We start from the raw sequence: 18,601 nt of genomic DNA on the forward strand, positions 1-18,601 counted from the left end.
CCTCCTGTCCTGTCTACCATGGGTCAGGCTCTGGGATGAGTTTACGGAGACAGAGAAGGGACCCAGAGCACCCACGCCAGGGAGCTCAGAGGCCACCAGGGACTCTCCCGCGTGCTGAGGCTTTCCAGTGCCACAGATCCTCGTTGGGAGCTCCCGTCGGCACAGGGCAGACCTTGGCCAGTCGGTAACACCTGGGGTCATCACCCACAGGGGCTTGCATGTCTGCTGGTATCCAGTCATGGGGAGCCAGGCCTGCTGGGTCCCCCCCAGGAGTGACAGTGTTTGTGACGTCCTTAGAACTTCCCCAGATGTCACCCCCTGGCCCTGTCGCTGGGTCCTAGAATCATCTCATATCTATGGGAAAGTCGAGTCCTGTCGTGGGAATGGAAGTTGGCTGGACCTCCCACCTTGGTGGGCTCTGTCCCCAGTTCTTTTAGTCATATGTCACTCTGATTTTCTCCTCTGGGAGGGCTAGCCTTCTCCAACTTTCTGATCTCAGGGGACCCAACCCTGAATTCAGGTCCACGAATACCCCCGACTCAGCTCAGCCAGTGAGGTGCAGCCCAGGCCTGGGTCACTGTGGAGAAGGCGCTCTCTTTCTGGCTGCGTGGTTTTGAAGAAAGGCTCTTGGAGCCATTTTGCCACAACAGGGAAGAGCCTAGCCCACCTGAGAATTAAAGCAGGTAGGACAAAGTCACTGATCACCTGGATCCAGCCGCACCTGAACACAGGTATCAACTAAAGTTGCCGGAGGCTTCTTTCTCTCTCTTCCCTCTCTCAGCTTCAGCCAATTGAAGTTGGATTTTTATCCTTTTGCAACTGAAAGAGACCAATGTATCTGGAAGCCTGAAGAATGGGAATAGAGGACTGCCATCTGCCCCACTGCAAAATGTAAACGTGGTTTTATTTAATGCCTTTTATCCGTCACAAAGTACCGCTTCCTCCCCGTGTCCTCCTCTCCCCAGGAACAAGATGGCAGCATAAGGCACGTGTGCTGTCCACAGCCGTCTTTAAAACAAAGGTGACCTCAGTCTTCCCAACAGCCCGACGCCTCCCCACAGATGCCAGAGGATGACTGTCCCCCCAGAGCACGACTTGAGCACAGAGCCCTGAAACCAGAGCTGCCCCCGGCCCCCACGAGGCTCAGCCGCCAGACCAGCCACCAAGGAACCAGCACGTGCCAGAGCGGGCCAGAGTGCAGGCCAGGCCATAAATTAACAACGGGACCAAAGGAAGCCACCTGCCCTCCCCCGGCCACCAGTCCCCCCTGCTGTCCTGTGCGTCTTGCAGAAGTCGGGACTCCAAGCAGCCCCGGCCCGACGCCACGGGCCTTCTGCTCTCGGGATCCCCCTGGACGGCTTCTGCCACGGCCACTGGACAGTCCTCCGGGTGCAGCACTCTGCCTGGGGTCCGGCGTCTGGGCCTTTGGGGCTCTTGGAGGGGAGGCAGCGGCCAGGGGGCCAGATGGGTGTGGCAATGGCAGGTGGCGATGGCGGGTGTCGCTATAGGTACTCGAGCTCCAGCGCGTGCCTGAGTGCCTCCAGGTCGGCGTGGCAGGAAATCCGCCAGAAGGGCATGTTGTGCTGCAGACAGAGCGCAGGTTAGTGCCGCTGCCCGCGCAGGAGGACCCTGAGCTGGCCTTGGGGTCCTCCCTCGCCCTGGGCCGGGCCTTGCTGGCGCCCCAGATCCCGCTGCGCCCTCGGAAGCACAGACGAATCCGCTCCCACTCGGCCAGCTCTGAGCGGCGCCTGCGCTGCCCGCTGGGCACCCACCAACCCTCCCTTCTGCCCCGGGGTGCAGGGCCACAGGGCCACAGGGCCACAGGGCCACGTCACACAGCGAGGGAGCGGTTCCTGTCCAGACTCTGCCCTCCCTACATCGTGAGGCCCCTGCAGGCTCTCCCTGGAGTTGGATCCACACGGTGAGGCCTTGCGGGGCTGGAGACCTTCAGGAGGTGACCAAGTTGTGACAGCGGTGGCTGCCCTTTCACAGAGGGATGACTGGTCCCCAAGAGGCTGTTAGGAAGCCAGCCTGCTGTCCTGTCTGGTGTGGGCCCCCATGGCCTGGGGACTGGCAGAGCCCCCCCCAGCAGGCCCCCAGCCCCCAGGACCACCGGCAGGACCTGCCCTGCAGAACTCACCCGCATGGTGTCGGGTCCCCAGTCCTGCTCCCCAGGGAGTGGGGCTCGCTGGGCGGGGCTGGCTCCACTGAAGGAGCACAGCTGCTCTGAGCCCCAGGGGCTGCTGTCAGCGGCCCAGATGACACTCCTCCCTCCCTCCTTCCCTCCCTCCTTCCTTCCTTCCCTCCCTCCCTCCCTCCCTCCCTCCCTCCCTCCTTCCTTCCTTCCCTCCCTCCCTCCTTCCCTCCCTCCCTCCTTCCTGCCCCTGCCTCATCACTGGGGATGAACCCAGGGGTGCCCACATGGAGCTGCACTCCCGGTCCTTTTTATTTTAAGACAGGGCCTCACTAAATTGCTGAGGCTGGCCTCGAACTTGTGATCCTCCTGCCCCAGCCTCTGGAGCTGCTGGGTCACAGGTGTGCCCACTGCGCCTGGCTCTCCCTTTCCTTTCAAGCGTCTGTTTCTATCTCCTGTCTTTAGAGCAGGTGATGCCGGCTCTGTGTTGTCATGATAGCAAGTTTTTGATTTTAAACCATCATGAGCTGAAAGAGCACAATAAATAACATAGACAGCCACGGGCAGAACACAGACGGGAAGGAGTGTGGTGGGCGCATTGACTGTGGCAAGACATCCCTAATGAGGAAGGGTCACCAAACTCCACAGGGTGACTGATGGCCAGGGTCAGCAGGGCTACCCAACCTGGTGACCTTAGGGTACTTACTGCCTCTCTTTAAAATGGGGAGGATACCTGCTGTGTACAATTGCTGCAGCAGTATATGGCACATACTAAATGCTCACTGAATACTAGCTGCTGCTGTGACTGTGTCTGCACACATGAGGACAGATCTGGAGAAACAGGAGGAGGTCAGGAAGGTGCAGGGCAAATCATGGACCTAGCGTGTGCACGAGGGGATGGATCTCGTGATTCCTCAATCATCTAACAAACAACTTAGTCAACCTCTGGGAGCCTCAAGTCCACCCTCTATGAAATGGGGTGTGATGATACCTACTTTTCAGGTTTTTTGAGGACTAAATAAAACGAGGATGTCAGTAATAAGGAGTAGCGGTCAGGTCATGAGTTAGGTCGGCCTCCCAGGCGCCAGTCACAGCGCTGCCTCACACTCCCATCCTCCCTCCTCCTCTTTCCAGGAGCTCCCATTTTCAGCCGGGCACCTCGGGGCTGACCAAAGTTCCATCTCCCAGCTCCCGTGTACCAGGGAAGAGCAGCTCCCACGAGGCCTGGGCGTGGCCATGAGGGGCCTGGGCGTGGCCATGAGGGGCCTGGGTGTGGCCATGAGGGGCCTGGGCGTGGCCATGAGGGGCCTGGGCGTGGCCATGAGCCTGGGCGTGGCCATGAGGGGCCTGGGCGTGGCCATGAGCCTGGGCGTGGCCATGAGGGGCCTGGGCGTGGCCATGAGGGGCCTGGGCGTGGCCATGAGGAGCCTGGGCATAGGGCTGGCTGGCTTCCGGGGACGCTTTCTGGGGGGTTATGGGCGAGCCCTCTGCCACATCGGCGCTGTCGGGCACCTGCCACTCCTCAAAGCACATGCTGATGGGAACCTGGGGGGGATGGCCCTGTGGACCCCCCTGGTCTGGCCTGTGCTGGAGGTTGCCCGGCCCTACCCTCAACCCTGCTCAGTTTGTGGGAATCAGTACCAGCTGGCCAGAGGGGGGACCTGGGACTTCCAAAGGCCCCTGCCCACCCCCACAGCAGTCAGAGCAGAGCCACTGCAGCCTCTACCAGTGTGTGCTCAGAGGCCCGGCGAGGTGGCACCTTCCATTAGCAAGAGATCCACAGACCAGGAAAGGCAGCTCAGAGAGGGGCGCCATCTGCCCAAGGCCACACAGCCAAAAACGCAGGAGGAAAGACTTCAGGCCAAAATGTGCTCCCTGATCTGATGTGCCGGTGCGGGACAGTCCCCTCCCCGTGCGGGGAGGTTGGCGTGGGGCAGCCTCAGAGGAGAAAGCGCCTGTCCCCTGGGGCCTCTGGGAAGTTGCTAGGACATGGGTTTTGACTGGGTGTTCTGGGGCCGGAGTTCTGCTCACCCCGCTGCCTCCTGCCTAATGGATGGACTGTCCTGCCGACGCCCAGGAAAGCCTGAGCTCGGCCTAACCCTCTGCCTGGACCCGGCTGTCCTGTGTCTCATAGGAACACAGCACCTGTCGCATGCTTTTAATGCAATCTGACATTTTTTGTTTCTTCAGGGCTGAGGACTGAGGCTGGGCCTCCCAGGCAAGCGCTGGGCCACCGAGCTAAACCCCCAGCCCTGGAGTGAGGTTTTCAGTGAAGGAGGCCTGGCTGTTTTACCCAAGCCGTGCCCTGGGCTGCTCAGCGGCTGGAGACACTGTAGCGGGGGTGGCGCCTGGCATGTGACGGGGCATCTGGGGGGGAGCTGGTTTTGTGCCCCAACACTGACCTCTGGAGGCCAGTGGCCGGCGACCGAGCTCGGCAGCTCTCTGTGGGCCTCTCCCTGCAGGTGCTTCTGCAGCCTGAGCTCTGGAGGACGGGACGGATGCTAAGGAGGCTGTGTGCCCCCTTCAGATAGCAAAGGGGCATCTGAGGACATCTGTCACTGCTCCCCCGAGCCTCTCTGGCCATGGCCGCTGTCCCAGATCCCTCTGTCATTCTCCAGGTGAGAAACAGGCAGGGACGCGAGCCCTGGGTCACAGGCCTAGGCTGGTTCCCCGACCTGACTTCCACAGAGGCAGAGTGACTTTGAATCCGCCCCCTCCCCCCAGCAGAGTGCCCTCGGATCTGCATTTGCAGGAGCAGAGCTGGCCCCAAGGCCTCCCCATGTGGGCAGCGGGCTCCAGGCTCAGTACCTCATGCATAGGCGTTTCCAGAACATCTGGAATGCATGTGGCAGGTCACTGGATGTGCTGCTGCGGGTTTGGCCATGTCACCTAATTACCATGATTTACTTAAGGTCCTTCCCCTCCAGATCAATTTATTTTAAAAGAAATATGCCTTTAAAAAGAAGTATACAAGCCAGACACGGGGTGCACACCTGTAGTCACACCAGCTCTGGAGGCTGAGGCAAGAGGATGGTGGGTTCAAAGCCAGCCTCAGCAACTCAGTGAGGGGCTAGATAACTCAGCGAGCCCCTGTCTCTAAATATAAAATTTAAAAGGCGGGGGACGTGGCTCAGTGGTTAAGTGCCCCTGGGTTCAATCCCTGGTGAAAAGAAAAGTATTCAGAGTAGGAGCGGAAGTCCTTTCAGTGACCCCAGGCACCTCCCTGATCCCACCTGCACTGCACCCCTCTCTCCCGACCCTCTGCTGAGGCCGGGCTGGCTCAGACCTTGAACAGGGCTCCTCTTGGGATGCTCTCCCTCCGGAATCCGCTTGGCTCACCGGCTCTCCTGCCATCTTTGCTCAGATACCACCCCTCACGGAGGCCTGCCTAGATTACGACCTATGCTGAAACCTGTCCCCTACCTCTGTTCACTCTCTGCCTAATTCTCCCAAGCTCTTGTCACCCCGTGGTGCGCAAATCCCACTTCTCTGTCCCAGCTATGAGCACGCAAGGGGTGGCAGGGCCTGGTCTGCTCTGCTCACTGCAGGGTCCCCAGCGCCTTCCGCAGGGGCTGGCACACAATAGGTGCTCAGCTAGGGAGAGTGTACAAGCTGGAGGGGCTGGGACTCAGCAGCCAGTGATGAAGGTCGCTGTTGGATGACAAGAGGGGAGAGTGCCCTGCAAGGAGAACTTGGGCAGCGGGGAGGGAGCACAGGCCCCCCACGGGCTGAAAGGCAGGGGCGGGACTGGGCCGGGGAGTGCTTTCCACTGGATGTGCGTCCGTGAGTCTGTCCTCACCGGAAAGGGGAGGAGCCTTCCAGGTGGGGATCAGCCTGTGCGCCGCCCTCCAGGCCCCTCCCCCTCCCTCGTCCCCGGGGACCTTCCCTTTGCTTCTGAGTCCCTCCGCTGGGACCCTGAACATTTCTGCATTTCCTCGGGATTTGCTGCCAGGGACGGAAGGGGGAAGCCAGTTCCCCCAATTAAGCTCCGTGACATGAACAATCTGCTTCCCAGGTCTCGGGTAGGGGGTGGCAGGCTCTCTGGGGCGCCGTTGACAGGTCCAGACCCGGGACTTTGGCAGCTGTTTCTTTTCCAAGAACAGAGTGGCGGCCACCAGAACCCCCTGCCCTCTCCCCGCGCCCGAGATCACAGATGCGGGATTTTCTTTTTCATTAGCTTAATGCTGTCTTTATTAACTGGGAAGCGTTCCTGGAGCACGGGTCGGCGAGCATTCAATAAAACGCGCACACGTGCGTGCGCCCCCCGCCGGCCCCCGCCCAGTGCCTCTGGGATCCCCGTGGCGCCCAGAAACAGTCCAGGGCTACCAGGGGCGCAGCCAGAGGCACAGGGGGGATTTGCAGAAGGAAATTACTCAGGATGCTTCTGCGATTTGCAAATGGGAATGGACTGGCCAGCGACGGCAGGGAGGAGCGGGCGGCCCGCGGGAGGCGGAGGGAGCGCGCGCCCGGAGCGGGAGGAAGCGCGCGGGGCAGGGCGCGGCGGGTGGCGGGTACCTTTTTGGCTCCTTGCTCCTCTTCCACACCGTCGCCGATCACGATGTAGACAGCTTTCCTGCCGAACCTCTGCATTATCCTCTCGAAGCAGCTCTCCTTCCCTTCACACGCGGAGGGAGGGGGGAAGAGACCGCGGTTCCGTGAGGACCCGGGAGTGGCCAGCAGCCCGCGCCTGAGGCCGTCCTTCACCTAGACACCCGGCGCTGGGACCATCCCCACCCGACGGATGGCGACGCAGCCCCACGGAGGGCGGGCACGTGCTCAAGCTCGGGCGACAGCAGGAAGAAGCCTCGCAGGGCAGCCCGAGGCAGCGGTGCGCTTCCCGTCCCCGCAGTGCCCCCTGCTACACCCGGTCCCCGGCTGGGGCGGGGCCCAGAGCACCTGCCCCCGCCAGCGAGGCCCTGGGTGACCCCAGCCGTGCAAAAAAAACCAAAGCAAAACCAAACCCCGAAACCCACGGATAAACAAACAACATTTTATATTGTTAAATTGTCACAATTAAATTTTTAAAAACATCATAAAAGTAAGAGGTACCAAGGCCACCTGCCTAGAGGAGCCAGGAAGAAAATGAGAAGGCCCCAAGGTTTTGTTTGCAAATGTTAGTCTGACAACTGTTTGGGCCTGAATCGCGGGTTATTTTATACTCTAAAGGCTCTTTTAAGTCATGGTCAGACTTAGAAAATCACTACAGCAAAAAGCAAAGAGCCGCTCTAAGACACTTTGCTTCCCAAGAAGTAGAAATCCATGTTTTTTTTCTTCTCCAGAAAAAAAGGTAAAAATTTCTGATTAAAAACACGTCCACTAACTAGCTTTATTTTGTATTCATATACATTTCCAGGTGATATGAGAACTGAAAAAATGCCAGGCAGAGTGGAGCACACCTGTAAGCCCAGCGGCTTGGGAGGCGGGAGGATCGAGTTCCAAACCAGTTCAGCAAAAAGCAAGGAGCTAAGCAACTCAGTGAGACGCTGTCTCTAAATAAGATACAAAATAGGGCTGGGGAGGTGGCTCAGTGGCCCAGTGTTCCTGAGCTCAATTCCTGGTTACCCCCACCCCCAAAAAATCAGCTCCCCACACACAAAAAAGAAAATCAACATTCCGTGTCATAAAGAGAAGGTAAGAGGTGCAGATCATGCTCATTCTGTCGTGCAGAGGAGAGCACTCAGTTCCATTCAGTGCTATTAGTTTCCTGTTGTCCAATTCTAGCTGTCCACCCTGGTGAAAGGGCTGTGAGGGTCATGGACAGGGTCAGTAAACCTCCCCAGTGACCTTTCCCTGGCTGCCCTGTTCCCAGGACGGGAAGCCAGTCCCTGTTACCCCCGGCCAGCCCCCTGCTCCTGCTTCCGAGAAGGCTGGCTGTGCCCTACCTGTCTTGGTGGCACTGTAGATGTTCTCGATGGGGAACACGGAGCCCAGTCCGTACAGCAGGACTTTGGCCAGGGCAGGGATGAGTTGGGTGGTGGTGACCAGCACGTTGACACAGTTGGGCCTGAGGAAGGAGGAGAAGGGATTAGAACTTAAAGGACCCAGGCCAGGCCTCCCCACCCTGCAGCAGGAGCCTGGAGTCGGAGATGACTCGGGCCATGGTCTGATGGGGGTGGAGCCCAGGGGTCCCCCAGCTCTTCCTGTCTTCAGGCCTCCAGCTGGTTGACGTTAACATGCAACATGGGTGTAATACTTTGCTTATTTTTAAAAACATTTTTAGTTGCAGATGGACACAATACCTTTAGGTATTTACTTTTATGTGGTGCTGAGGATGGAACCCAGGGCCTCCCACATGCTAGGCGAGCGCTCTACCACTGAACCACAACCTTGCTTATTTAATAGCAAACGTTTATTGCAAGATCCATGTGTTTGTTTAATTAGCTGCAAGTGTCTAGGTGACGTAATTGGGTCACAGGGACTGAATGTAGGACCATAGGGAGGGTGGGGGCAGGGGCAAACTGGAGACCAAGTGCCAGTTCTGAGCTACATTCTAGCCCTTTTTATTTTATTTTGAGACAGAGCCTTGCTAGGTGCCGAGGCCGGCCTTGAACTTGCAGTCCTCCTGCCTCAGCCTCCTGAGTCACTGGGACTGCAGGTGTGGGCCACTGTGCTCAGCCCCTTCTGATCTTTGGAGAGAATCCAGAACCCTGAGGCCTGCTGGACCCCAAGAAGTCTCTGCCTCTACTTGCTGGGCTATGCTATCGGGGCAAGGCAGCCACTGTGCCTCCCACAGGAAGCTTAGGAAGGGCTGCTGGAGGCGTCCAGCTCTCCTGAGTGTGGGAGGTGGAGCCACCACTGTCTCCTGGAAAGCTCAGTGGTGCAGAGCGAAACAGGGCTCCTACTTGCCGGGAGTTGATGAGGTTTAGCGCCTTCAGGGAGTGCGTGAGCCAGAGGTCTGTCAGCGCCTCCAGCTCCGCTCGCAGCTGTAGCCAGGTCTCTCTTTTGGGAGCCCCTATCAAGCCTGCGGAGAAAGGAAATAGAGGTGCCGTGCTTATATTAAAAATGGTAGAGGGACAGAGTTGGGGAAGGGGAGTGAGCTACTGTACCCGGAGGACTCAATCAGATGGCACCCAGTGCCAACTTCAACCCAGCAGCCCCCCCAACCTCTCCTGGAATCACCTGATGGATCGATGAATCCATCCACTGACTGACACTGCCACCCTCCATCGGGCCATCCATCCACCCGTTTATCTACTCAGCCATTCATTCACCATCCATCCATCCATCCATCCATCCATCCACTCATCCATCTACCTCTCGTCCATCCATCCACTCATCCATCCATCATCCATCATCTATCCATCCATCTACCACTCATCCATCCATCCACTCATCCATCTACCACTCATCCATCCATCCACTCATCCATCCATCCATCATCCATCATCTATCCATCCATCTACCACTCATCTATCCATCCACTCATCCATCTACCACTCATCCATCCATCTACTCATCCATCCATCCATCCATCTACTTATCCATCCACTCATCCGTCCATCATCCATCCATCCATCCATCCATCTACTTATCTATCCATCCATCCATCCACTTATCCATCCACTCATCCATCCATCATCCACTCATCCATCCATCCATCATCCATCTACTTATCCATCCATCCATCCATCCATCATCCATCCATCTACTTATCTATCCATCCATCCATCCATCATCCATCCATCTACTTATCTATCCATCCATCCATCCACTTACTCATCCATCCATCCACTTATCTATCCATCCATCCATCCATCCACTCGGCAGAGCTGTGTGTGCAGGGACAATGACCTTGCTGTGACACAATGTTGCCCTGAGCCTGTGCTGTCTGCCATCACCTTCTCCACTGGGTGACCCACCACCCCACAAAGCCCCTCAGGATCTAGACACTCTCCTCCCATCCCCCACCTCGAGCCCCTCCAGCTGCCCCCTCCTCTTTATCTTCCTGAAAAGCGGAAGAACCCTTGTTCTCAGGGACTTTTCATTTGCGGTTTGTGGAGGAAACGCAGTGATTGGCCTCCCCCCATCCATCCTTCTTTTTAGTAAATATTAAAAATTCTAAAAATCTTCATTTGTAATAAAACCCTTGGTTTTTAAGGGGCTGGTGCTCTCTGGGCTCAGCTGGGTGTGCTCATGTGACGGAAGTCTTGGCAGGTGAGCAGTGGAGGTGCTGGGTGGCTTCTTGGAATTGTCCTTAAAGAGAGGACAATGTCAGGCACAGGCTCCAAGTCCGCCCTCGGCTCTGGGATGCGGCTCCCCGAGTGCCTCCTGTCCAGCCTGTGTCCTCAGTCACCCCCTCTGAGCACCCTCCCCTCGGCTCCCGGGGGTCTGTGCTGGCCTCTGGCTGGAGGCCGGGGTCCTGCACCAGGCTCGTTCTCTGGTGCTGAAGTAGCTGGGGGGCGGGGCTGGCTCCTGCCAGCGGTGGTGCCCTGTTGGCACTGGGGTACCTCGCCCCGGCTTGGGGAGAACAGAGCAGACCGACGAAGCCCAGGGCATTTCCCGGGCCTTGATGTGGCGGGGGAGCAGAGGGCCTCACTGTCTCCCTTCCCAAGCACACGGCCCCTCCTGTCGAAGGCCCCGCAGGTAGGACGGTCAGCGTGGGCAGAGACGGGTCCTGTCCGGGATGAAAACCGGCTCTCCTGGTTCTGGGAACGGAGGGCCCAGGACATGGCAGGCCCGCCCCTGCCCTCTTAGACCCTCGTTCACCTCCGGGTGCCAGGCCATCTGGAGACCCCAAGGCCTCCTGAGGTTCTCCCGTTGGGAACCGCTGGCCTGGAGAATCCTGGAACTGCTGACCCAGGACCTGGCCACTGCCCACCAACCCGCCTCCAGCCCCCTTCAGGCGCCTCCTTCAGGTGGCCAGGAAAGGCTGCATGTGACAACCGGGGACCCTGAGCCTCAGGCGGCTGCAGCCAGACCCAGAGAATCAGCCGACCCCGCGGACATTCTTGAGGGAAACTTGTTTGGGAACCAGTGGCCTGGAACGGGGCCTGGGGTTGTGCATCTCTGTCTAGCTCTGCGCTGCTCTGGACCCAGCCCTGGCCCTCAGGCCACAGGGCCCCAGCGTGGCCTGGACGCCTGCTGGGCACAGACCCCAGCCCAGCTCTTGGGTTGGATCACCAGGTGTGAGGGGCCGCAGACCCGCATTTCTCACGAGTCCTCAGGTGGAGGCCTCAGGTGGAGGCCTCAGGTGGAGGCCTCAGGTGGAGGCCGCTGTGAGGTCAGGGGGAGGACACGGCCGTGGGGGAGTGGGCTCCCGGAGGCCTCCTGAGCAGCAGGGATTTGCTGAGAAACTTGGGGAAGGTTTATTTTAAAATCGGGACCCACGTGACCTGGAGTCCGCGGCCTTTCCAGGAAGGGACAACGCCCGGCCAGTCCTGGGGTCCCTCGCCCCGAGCTTACTTCACTTGGTAAGTTCCTGCAGCCGCCTTTCCCCTCCACTCCGCGAGTCTCATTCCCAGCCGACTCCGGGCTCGGTGTTGCGGCCCTGGGGAGCACCTTGGCCAGCCTCAGGTCCAGCCAGGGGCACTCGACCGTGCCCAGCTCATACCCTGGGGGCCCAGTGCTCAGGGACAGGAGGTGCCCTGTGTCCCGGGCTTCCTCCCCCTCAACGTCAGGGAATCAAATGCCACCGGCTGGACCTGGGGGCTGTCGGTGCGCCCCCACTGCCCGGTCCCTCCTGTGGACGTCCCCGCACTCACCGCCCACGTTGTCCCGGTAGGTGTTGTACATCTCCTTCACCCGCCGGTAGCGGAAGGCCAGCTTCCTCATCCAGTCCACGCCGCCGTGCACCCCGGTGCCCAGGCACAGGCCGGCCCCCGGGGCTGCGCTGTGGAAGCCGTCGGTGGAGAAGTTGTAGGTGCTGGGGAGACAGGTGAGGGCACAGCGGGATCAGTGTCCTTGCGCTGGGAGACGCAGGGCCTGAGGACCCACGGGTGGCTCTGGGGTACCCGTGCGCCCCTGGATGAGCTCAGGGTGCCACGTGCGCACCTGGGAGGAGCAGCACTGGCCCCCCGAGAAGGCCTGGTCTCCTGCTCCTGTCTAAGCAGCCCCCACCCCTGTCTTCTGGATCAACAGAGCCTCTGGCTTCTTGGGGACACGATGGCTGCCCCCGCAGGCAGTGGCCACCCCAGGAAAGCCTCCGTCCTCTCCCTTTGGAATTCTGAGCTCCAAGGGAATTCCACAATAAACGGCTGGGATCGGATCATCCTGCGGAAGAGTCCAGTTAATGCCCACCACGGGGATCCCCAAGTCCCCTGGGAGGGCCCGGTGCCACCTCCCCTCCCTCCCGGTCTTCCCACAGCCCTTGTCCCGTCTTTGTCAAAGGAGGCGCACTCCGCTGCCCGCTGCCTGGTTGGTGCTTGGCAGATATGAACCTCGACCCCAGAGAAGCATGTGAGGCTGATTCTCTGTGTGGCCCGGAAACTTCAGAAGTGACACAAAAATGGCATTTCCAAAGGCCAAGGAAACACATCCCACTCACAAAGGGGGCGGCAGCCATCCTCCGGGACCGCGCTGGGCACTTTTCCAGCTCATTCTCTGTCCGCTGAGGAAGGGGCAGGACTGCTAGCCATCACAGCCCCTGAGTCCAGACCCCACCTCCTGACCACCCTGCCGCCCTCCCTGTCCAGCCAGGCTCCCATCCGGCCAGGACTTATTCTTAAAGAACTAACACTGACTATCAATTTGGAGGATGCCCTGAGGAGATGCCCAGAGACAGAGGCCCCTTAAGGAGGGTGGGGTGGGATGCCCAGGGGGACCGAGGGGTCATTAAGAGTGGGGCTCTGGAGCTGGGCTGCTTGGGTTTGGATCCTGCCTTTCACCAGCTGTGTGAGCTTGGGCAGGTGTCTTGATCTCTCTGTGCCTCAAGTTCCTCCACTATGACAGGGTGACAGGAGAGGCTCTTAGGGCTGCCTCAAAGATGCAGGGGTAACCCACAGGAAGCATTGAAAGCCGGGCAGGCGCTCAACAAGGGCCCTGGGGTTGAGTCTCACTGCCAACCGAACCCCTGTACCCACCAAAAAAGAGACATTTGATGCTTGGTGTTGAGCCTATCGTAGGCTCAACATAGTGACTATTTCCTGAATGACCAAATGGGGAACTTGGGAAACACCCTCGGACGCTGGATTCCTGGCAGGAGGTACCAGACAGTGCGGCCCGAGGTGGGCCCCCAGCAGCTGCAGGGGAAGCACTGACCGCGGACCCCGTGTCCCGCTGCCTTGAGAGGAGCCTGGCTCCCGGAGACGACTTCACGGAAACGACCATTAACTCTGATGTGGCCTTATTCACACCAGGAATCGGGCCGCGGGACGGCTCCTCACCAGCCTGGGGACGGACGGGCGTGCTGGACGGCTGAGCAGGTCCCTTCTGACTGTGCTGGGCTTTGGAGAGGCTGGCAGAGGCCCCGCAGGGACCCTGCTCTGGTCCAGGCGTGGGTGGGGAGACGCCCAAGGCCGTCCCCAGAACCTGCTCCCCGTATCCACGGCGGACGTGGAGGAGCCGAGCTGTGGTGACTGGGGTTGGCACAGAGGAGCTGTGGCCCTGATTTGGTCACGTCTCCCAGGGGCGGGCTCGGGACATTTCGATCTCACTCCTCTGAAAGCTGCCTCCTTTTAACCAGGCAGCCGGGCACCCGATTTCCAGGGACCGTCTTAGGAGTGTTCCCCTGAAAACCAGGCTGGCCCTTACTCGCTCAGGAAGTGTTTCTCGAGTATCGACTGAATCAGTTATTTCTGTATTAAAAATACGTGCCGGCTAACGATCGTCATGAGGTCTCCAAGGGACGTGGATCAAACTCTGGATGGCAATGATTTGGGGGGGCGGGGGTGAGTTTCTACGGTATGCACCCACAACTCCAGTAAACTGGGACGGAGAGTGAGCGACGCGGCAGAGCCCGAGGTCAGAGGTGACAGAAGAGCTGCAGAGGGGGGCGGGTTGTGCTTTGAGTTCAGAGGGGCTTGGGTCCAGACCTGGCTAGTGACGGGCGCGTCAGGTCCTGGTGACCAGCCCTCCCCTCCTGAGAACCAACTGATGGACATTTCTGACTCCCCAGATTCCCACCTTAGATCTTGCCCGTTGTCATCCGATGAGACGTCATCAACGTGGATCTGGTCACAATCCTACGGGGAATTTGGAGAAGAGAAAGAAGAAACAGGCCTGGTGAATGTGATGGCGGCTTGCAGAGCCGGCTCCGCGAGCCACGGGGCAGGAGAGGGAGCCAGCGCTGGGGCCCGAGGCTGGGCTTTGCCACTGGGGGTCAGAGGTGCCCCTGTGAGGTCTCCTCCCTCTTTCTCTCTGGTTTCCTATTAGGCAGCTGGTTGGCCCTGAGGGAGGGCGAGCAGAAAATTTATCACCCCAATTGGGACAGTTTTGCAAGGAGGAGGGGGCTGCGGGTGATGCGTGTGACACTGGGGGCTGTAGGTGCAAACCTGGCCTCCCCAGCCTCCCAGCCTCCAGGAAAAATGGCAGCCCTGGGCCTGAGGTGGAGACCTGAACCTCACTGTCCCCTCTGCTTGGATGTCTCCTGCCTGTGCCCCCAAGAACCCGGCGTCCTCCCAGTGTCAGCTCCTGGAGGCCACTCTCTGGGTCCCAAAGTCTGTGACCATCACCGACTGCACACTGTGTCCCAGGCCTGCTGTTTCCACCCCCCACGGGCCCGTGGCCTCCTGTCTTTCCTTAGTCCTCTTCGCGTGGTCAGCGGCCACCTGTGCCCAGGGAGTTCTGTCTGGATTCTGCACACATTGCCTCCATCAAAGAAAACTCTGCGGACAGCGCAGCTCTAGAGCGACACAGGCGGACTCTCGGCTGGCGGGAAGTTCAGCCGGGAGGAGCGGAGACCTGTCATTTAGCCTGCCCTGGGTTGCAAAACGTGTTTTTGGAATGAGGGGCCACAGGTCAGCTCGGGGGAGCTGTGTCTGTCCAGCTCTCTCCCACGTCCTGTACCCGCGCTGTCCTTTGGCGCTGAGCTGTGGGGCGTCTACTGGCAGGTCCCCACAGTCTCTGCTGGGCTTGCTTCACCTGTTACCTGCCCCTGGGCATCTGACTGGAGGTCTCTGACTCACAGCCTTCACGCAACTGGAAGGACCTTGGGCCCAGCAGGCCCCACGTGCTGGGGAGTTTGCGTTTTAGAGGACGCTGACTCTAGGACAGGCCGCGGAGCACACACAGCCTGCAGCACATTCCCGGTGCATGGAAGAGCACCTCCCGTCCTCCTGGCCCCACAGCCCCTCAGGGGTCGCATGGCTGCCCGGGCTGGGTTCCAGGGCTTTCCTTGATGTCAGGGGAAGGCATTTGGGGAGACTCTGCTTTTCTCATTTGCAAGGGGGTGGTTGGGGGTGCTAAAGTGTGACAACAGTAGCGATCACATTTCGGGCTTCATAAAATACCATGACGCTCAGCTAGACACTACCTCATCCCGCACCAGCTGACCCGGATCGGGTTACCCCCAGCCAGCAACCAGGGGCCTGGACGTGCAAGGAGGAGGCCCCCTGGGGATTTGGGAGGAGAATCCATGCCCCTAGCTCTGCCGTCCCCTCCCCAGGCATGGGGAGAGGTCCCTGACACCCACGAGGATCAGGGCACTTCTGCTCTCTCCTGGTCAAAGCGTGGCCCACCTGTAGAGCAGACAGAGGGCTCCCGTGACCTGGCACGGTGGCGTGTGGTGACACGGTGCTGAGGACCTGCGGCGGTGCAGTCTCCGCCTCAGGAATCTCTATGTTTTGAGACGGGGCTGGCTGCCTGAGTTGCTGAGGCTGGTCTTGAACTGAGGATCCCCCCACCTTTCCTGCCAAGTAGCTGGGATTACAGGGCCACGGCACTCAGCTCGGAAAGTCCACTCTCTGACCCAGAAAAACACCCGCAAGGGCTTGGGAGAGGCTGCCCATCAGCCCAGTGAGAAAGGGGTCAGACGTGGCTCAGTAAAGTGTGGCCTCTCCGTGTCCGACGTCTGCCCAGCAGCTCAGGAGAGGGAAGTGAACTGGGCGCCGTGGCGCACACCTGTGATCCCAGCGGCTCTGGAGGCTGAGGCAGGAGGACGGCGAGTTCAAAGCCAGCCTCAGCAATGGCAAGGCGCTAAGCGACTCAGTGAGACCCTGTCTCTAAATAAAATATGGAATAGGGCTGGGGGTGGGTCAGCGGTGGAGTGCCCCTGGGTTCAGTCCCTGGCACCCCCTCCCCCCCAAAAATAATGGAGTGGACCTTGATGTGAACACACGGGTGTTTCCAAGACGTCTGACAGTGTGAGAAAAGCGGAGTAAGAGTGAGACATGGAGCTGGGCTCGGCGTTCACATCTGTAATCCCAGCTCCTTGGAAAGGAGGAGGCGGGGGATGGCAAGTTCAAGGCCGGCCTGAGCAACTTAGCAAGAGCCTGTCTCAAAAATCAATCCATCAATGAAAAGAGCTGGGGATGGGGCTCAGTGGCAGAGCACCCCCGGGTTCAAACCCCAGCACAGAAAAAGAAAAAGCGAGGCCTTCAGTATATCGTGTCGGCATAAGAACACATTAAAATGTCATAGATTTCACATGGATCTACGCAGATAGTAAATGAGTGGGAAGAGAAGGATCTAGAACCCTCACCTGACTGGAAGCCGCACTCCACCTGGGAAGCAGAACTCTGAAGGAGAGCTCCGCTGTGAGGACACTTTCCACCTTCATCTTCTTTAAGAAGAACGTGTGCATGTGTCGCTCTTGAGGGACTGATCAGAATGCCCAGGCAGGAGGGGAGGGCCTCGCGTGGGGAGAGCTGACAGGAGTGAGGGGCCCCTGGCCACCGTCCTGCCCAGAGAGGTGTCTGTCCCCCCGACGCTGAAGTCCCAGCCCCGCCGTCTGTGACTTTATTTGGACACAGGATCTCTGGAGGTCACTGAAGATGAGGCCCAGGGTGGGGGGCTCTAGCCCACGTGACAGTGTCCCGAGGAAGAGTGCCATGGGAGGTGAGGACACACGCGGGTGACACCTCTCCAGCCAGGGGCCGTGGCAGGCCAGCGGGAGGAGGAGGGGATCTTCTCCTTGGGAGGACCCCCCTTGACCTTGGACTTCTGGTCTCCCGTTCCTGTGGCTCACGCCACCTGGTCTGGGGCACTTGGTGACCCAGGCCGGACCCAGAGCCCAGGGTGCCGTGGGCAGAGCAGCCGGGTCTGAACGCAGGGGCCTCTGCTGCAGAGCTGTGTCCCCAGAGACGCGTCCACCCGGAGAGGAGAAGGCACGCGGCCCTGTGTCCCACGTGCACGTCCATCACCCACGCGCGGCCAGGCCCCATCCTGGGCCACTGCGGCCTCCTGGCCTTCCCTCGCCGCCCTCCACAGGCCGGCCAGCAGCCCTGGCCCTCCCTTCAGCACGCACCACGACGGCCATGGCCCCCTCCTCACAGCCCTCACCAGGGGCCAGCTGCTGCCACCCCCACCTGGCCCCAAGGTGGCCTTTGGCCGTGGGTGGACGCGTGGTTTACTGGAACAGGCTGGGTGCCTCAAGTTCGCGCCCCAGCGGCTTTCGCCGTATGATGCCATGAGACAGCGGCACAGCCCGCAGGGCCGGGAGCACGGACCATCGGGCCCTTCACAGAGCAGCTTGTCCCCGCTGGCCGAGACCACCACAGTCCCCTCCTCCTCTCCCTGCTCCTGCCCCTGCCCCCTACTCCCCCACCCCATCTCCGTCCAGCAGCCAGGTGGGCCCTGCTGACCCCTAAGTCAGATCATGTCCCTCTCCTGCTCCAAGCCCCACCATGGTTCACCTCCTTCCAAGTACAAGTGCCACTGTCATAGCCATGGCAGGGAGCCTGCCCCACCTGCTGCACAGCCTCATGCTGGCTGCCTCTTTGACCTCATCTCCTGCACTCCTCTCCTAGCCTCCTGCGAGTCTTTCAACAGATGGCACATCCTGCCACAGGGCCTTTGCACTCACTGCTCCTCTGCCTTGAATGCCTTTCCCATCTTTTCCCATCTGTCAAAAGCCTGCCAAAGGCTTTGTTTTTCTTCTCCTTCTCCTTCTCCTCCTCCTCCTCCTCCTACTCCTCCTCCTTCTCTTTCTGTAAAGAATCCTCCAACACTGGGGTGGGGATACAGCTCACTTGTTAGAGTGTTTGCCTTGCATACACAAGGCCCTGGGTTCAATCCTCAGCATAGAAAAAAAACATCGTCCCCCAACCCTATCCCAGGTCATCTGGGTGACTTCAGTTGTCCCTCTTTACTGTGTGGGCCTCTAGGGCTAACTTGGGCCTAGTACAATGACCATTTTCTTCTTTCATCTACTAACTCAGAAAAGTCCACAGATGCTGCCTATTTTTCTAAATCAGTTTTTGCAAGGTGGACAATAGGGCAGATAAAGGCACAGATTCTGGGGCCTGGATTCAAATTCTGGCTCTGCCAATAACTGACTGTGTGACCCTGGCTTCCCCAGGGTGGCTGAGCTATGGACATACCTACCCTGCAGGGGACATAAGGACTCAGTGAGTGGACACAGGCGAAGCCACT

General features: G+C 59.4%; 1 protein-coding gene across 5 annotated transcripts in view; it reads right to left on the reverse strand.

Moving 5' to 3' along the window:
- Positions 1–883: 883 nt before the first annotated feature.
- Positions 884–18,601, reverse strand: part of Eya2 (EYA transcriptional coactivator and phosphatase 2) — a 177,047-nt gene continuing 159,329 nt past the window's right edge. For all 5 annotated transcript variants that reach the window (XM_040274820.2, XM_040274819.2, XM_078052026.1 and 2 more), the window contains 6 exons: positions 14,195–14,253; positions 11,836–11,996; positions 8,981–9,095; positions 8,017–8,138; positions 6,650–6,750; positions 884–1,583 (listed from right to left, as the gene is read on the reverse strand). In XM_040274820.2, coding sequence (XP_040130754.2) covers positions 1,503–1,583; positions 6,650–6,750; positions 8,017–8,138; positions 8,981–9,095; positions 11,836–11,996; positions 14,195–14,253 — 639 coding nt within the window. In that variant the 3' untranslated portion in view covers positions 884–1,502. The remainder of the gene's footprint in view (positions 1,584–6,649; positions 6,751–8,016; positions 8,139–8,980; positions 9,096–11,835; positions 11,997–14,194; positions 14,254–18,601) is intronic.

Source organism: Ictidomys tridecemlineatus, chromosome 5 (assembly GCF_052094955.1).
Source record: "Ictidomys tridecemlineatus isolate mIctTri1 chromosome 5, mIctTri1.hap1, whole genome shotgun sequence".
Classification (NCBI taxonomy): Eukaryota; Metazoa; Chordata; class Mammalia; order Rodentia; family Sciuridae; genus Ictidomys; species Ictidomys tridecemlineatus.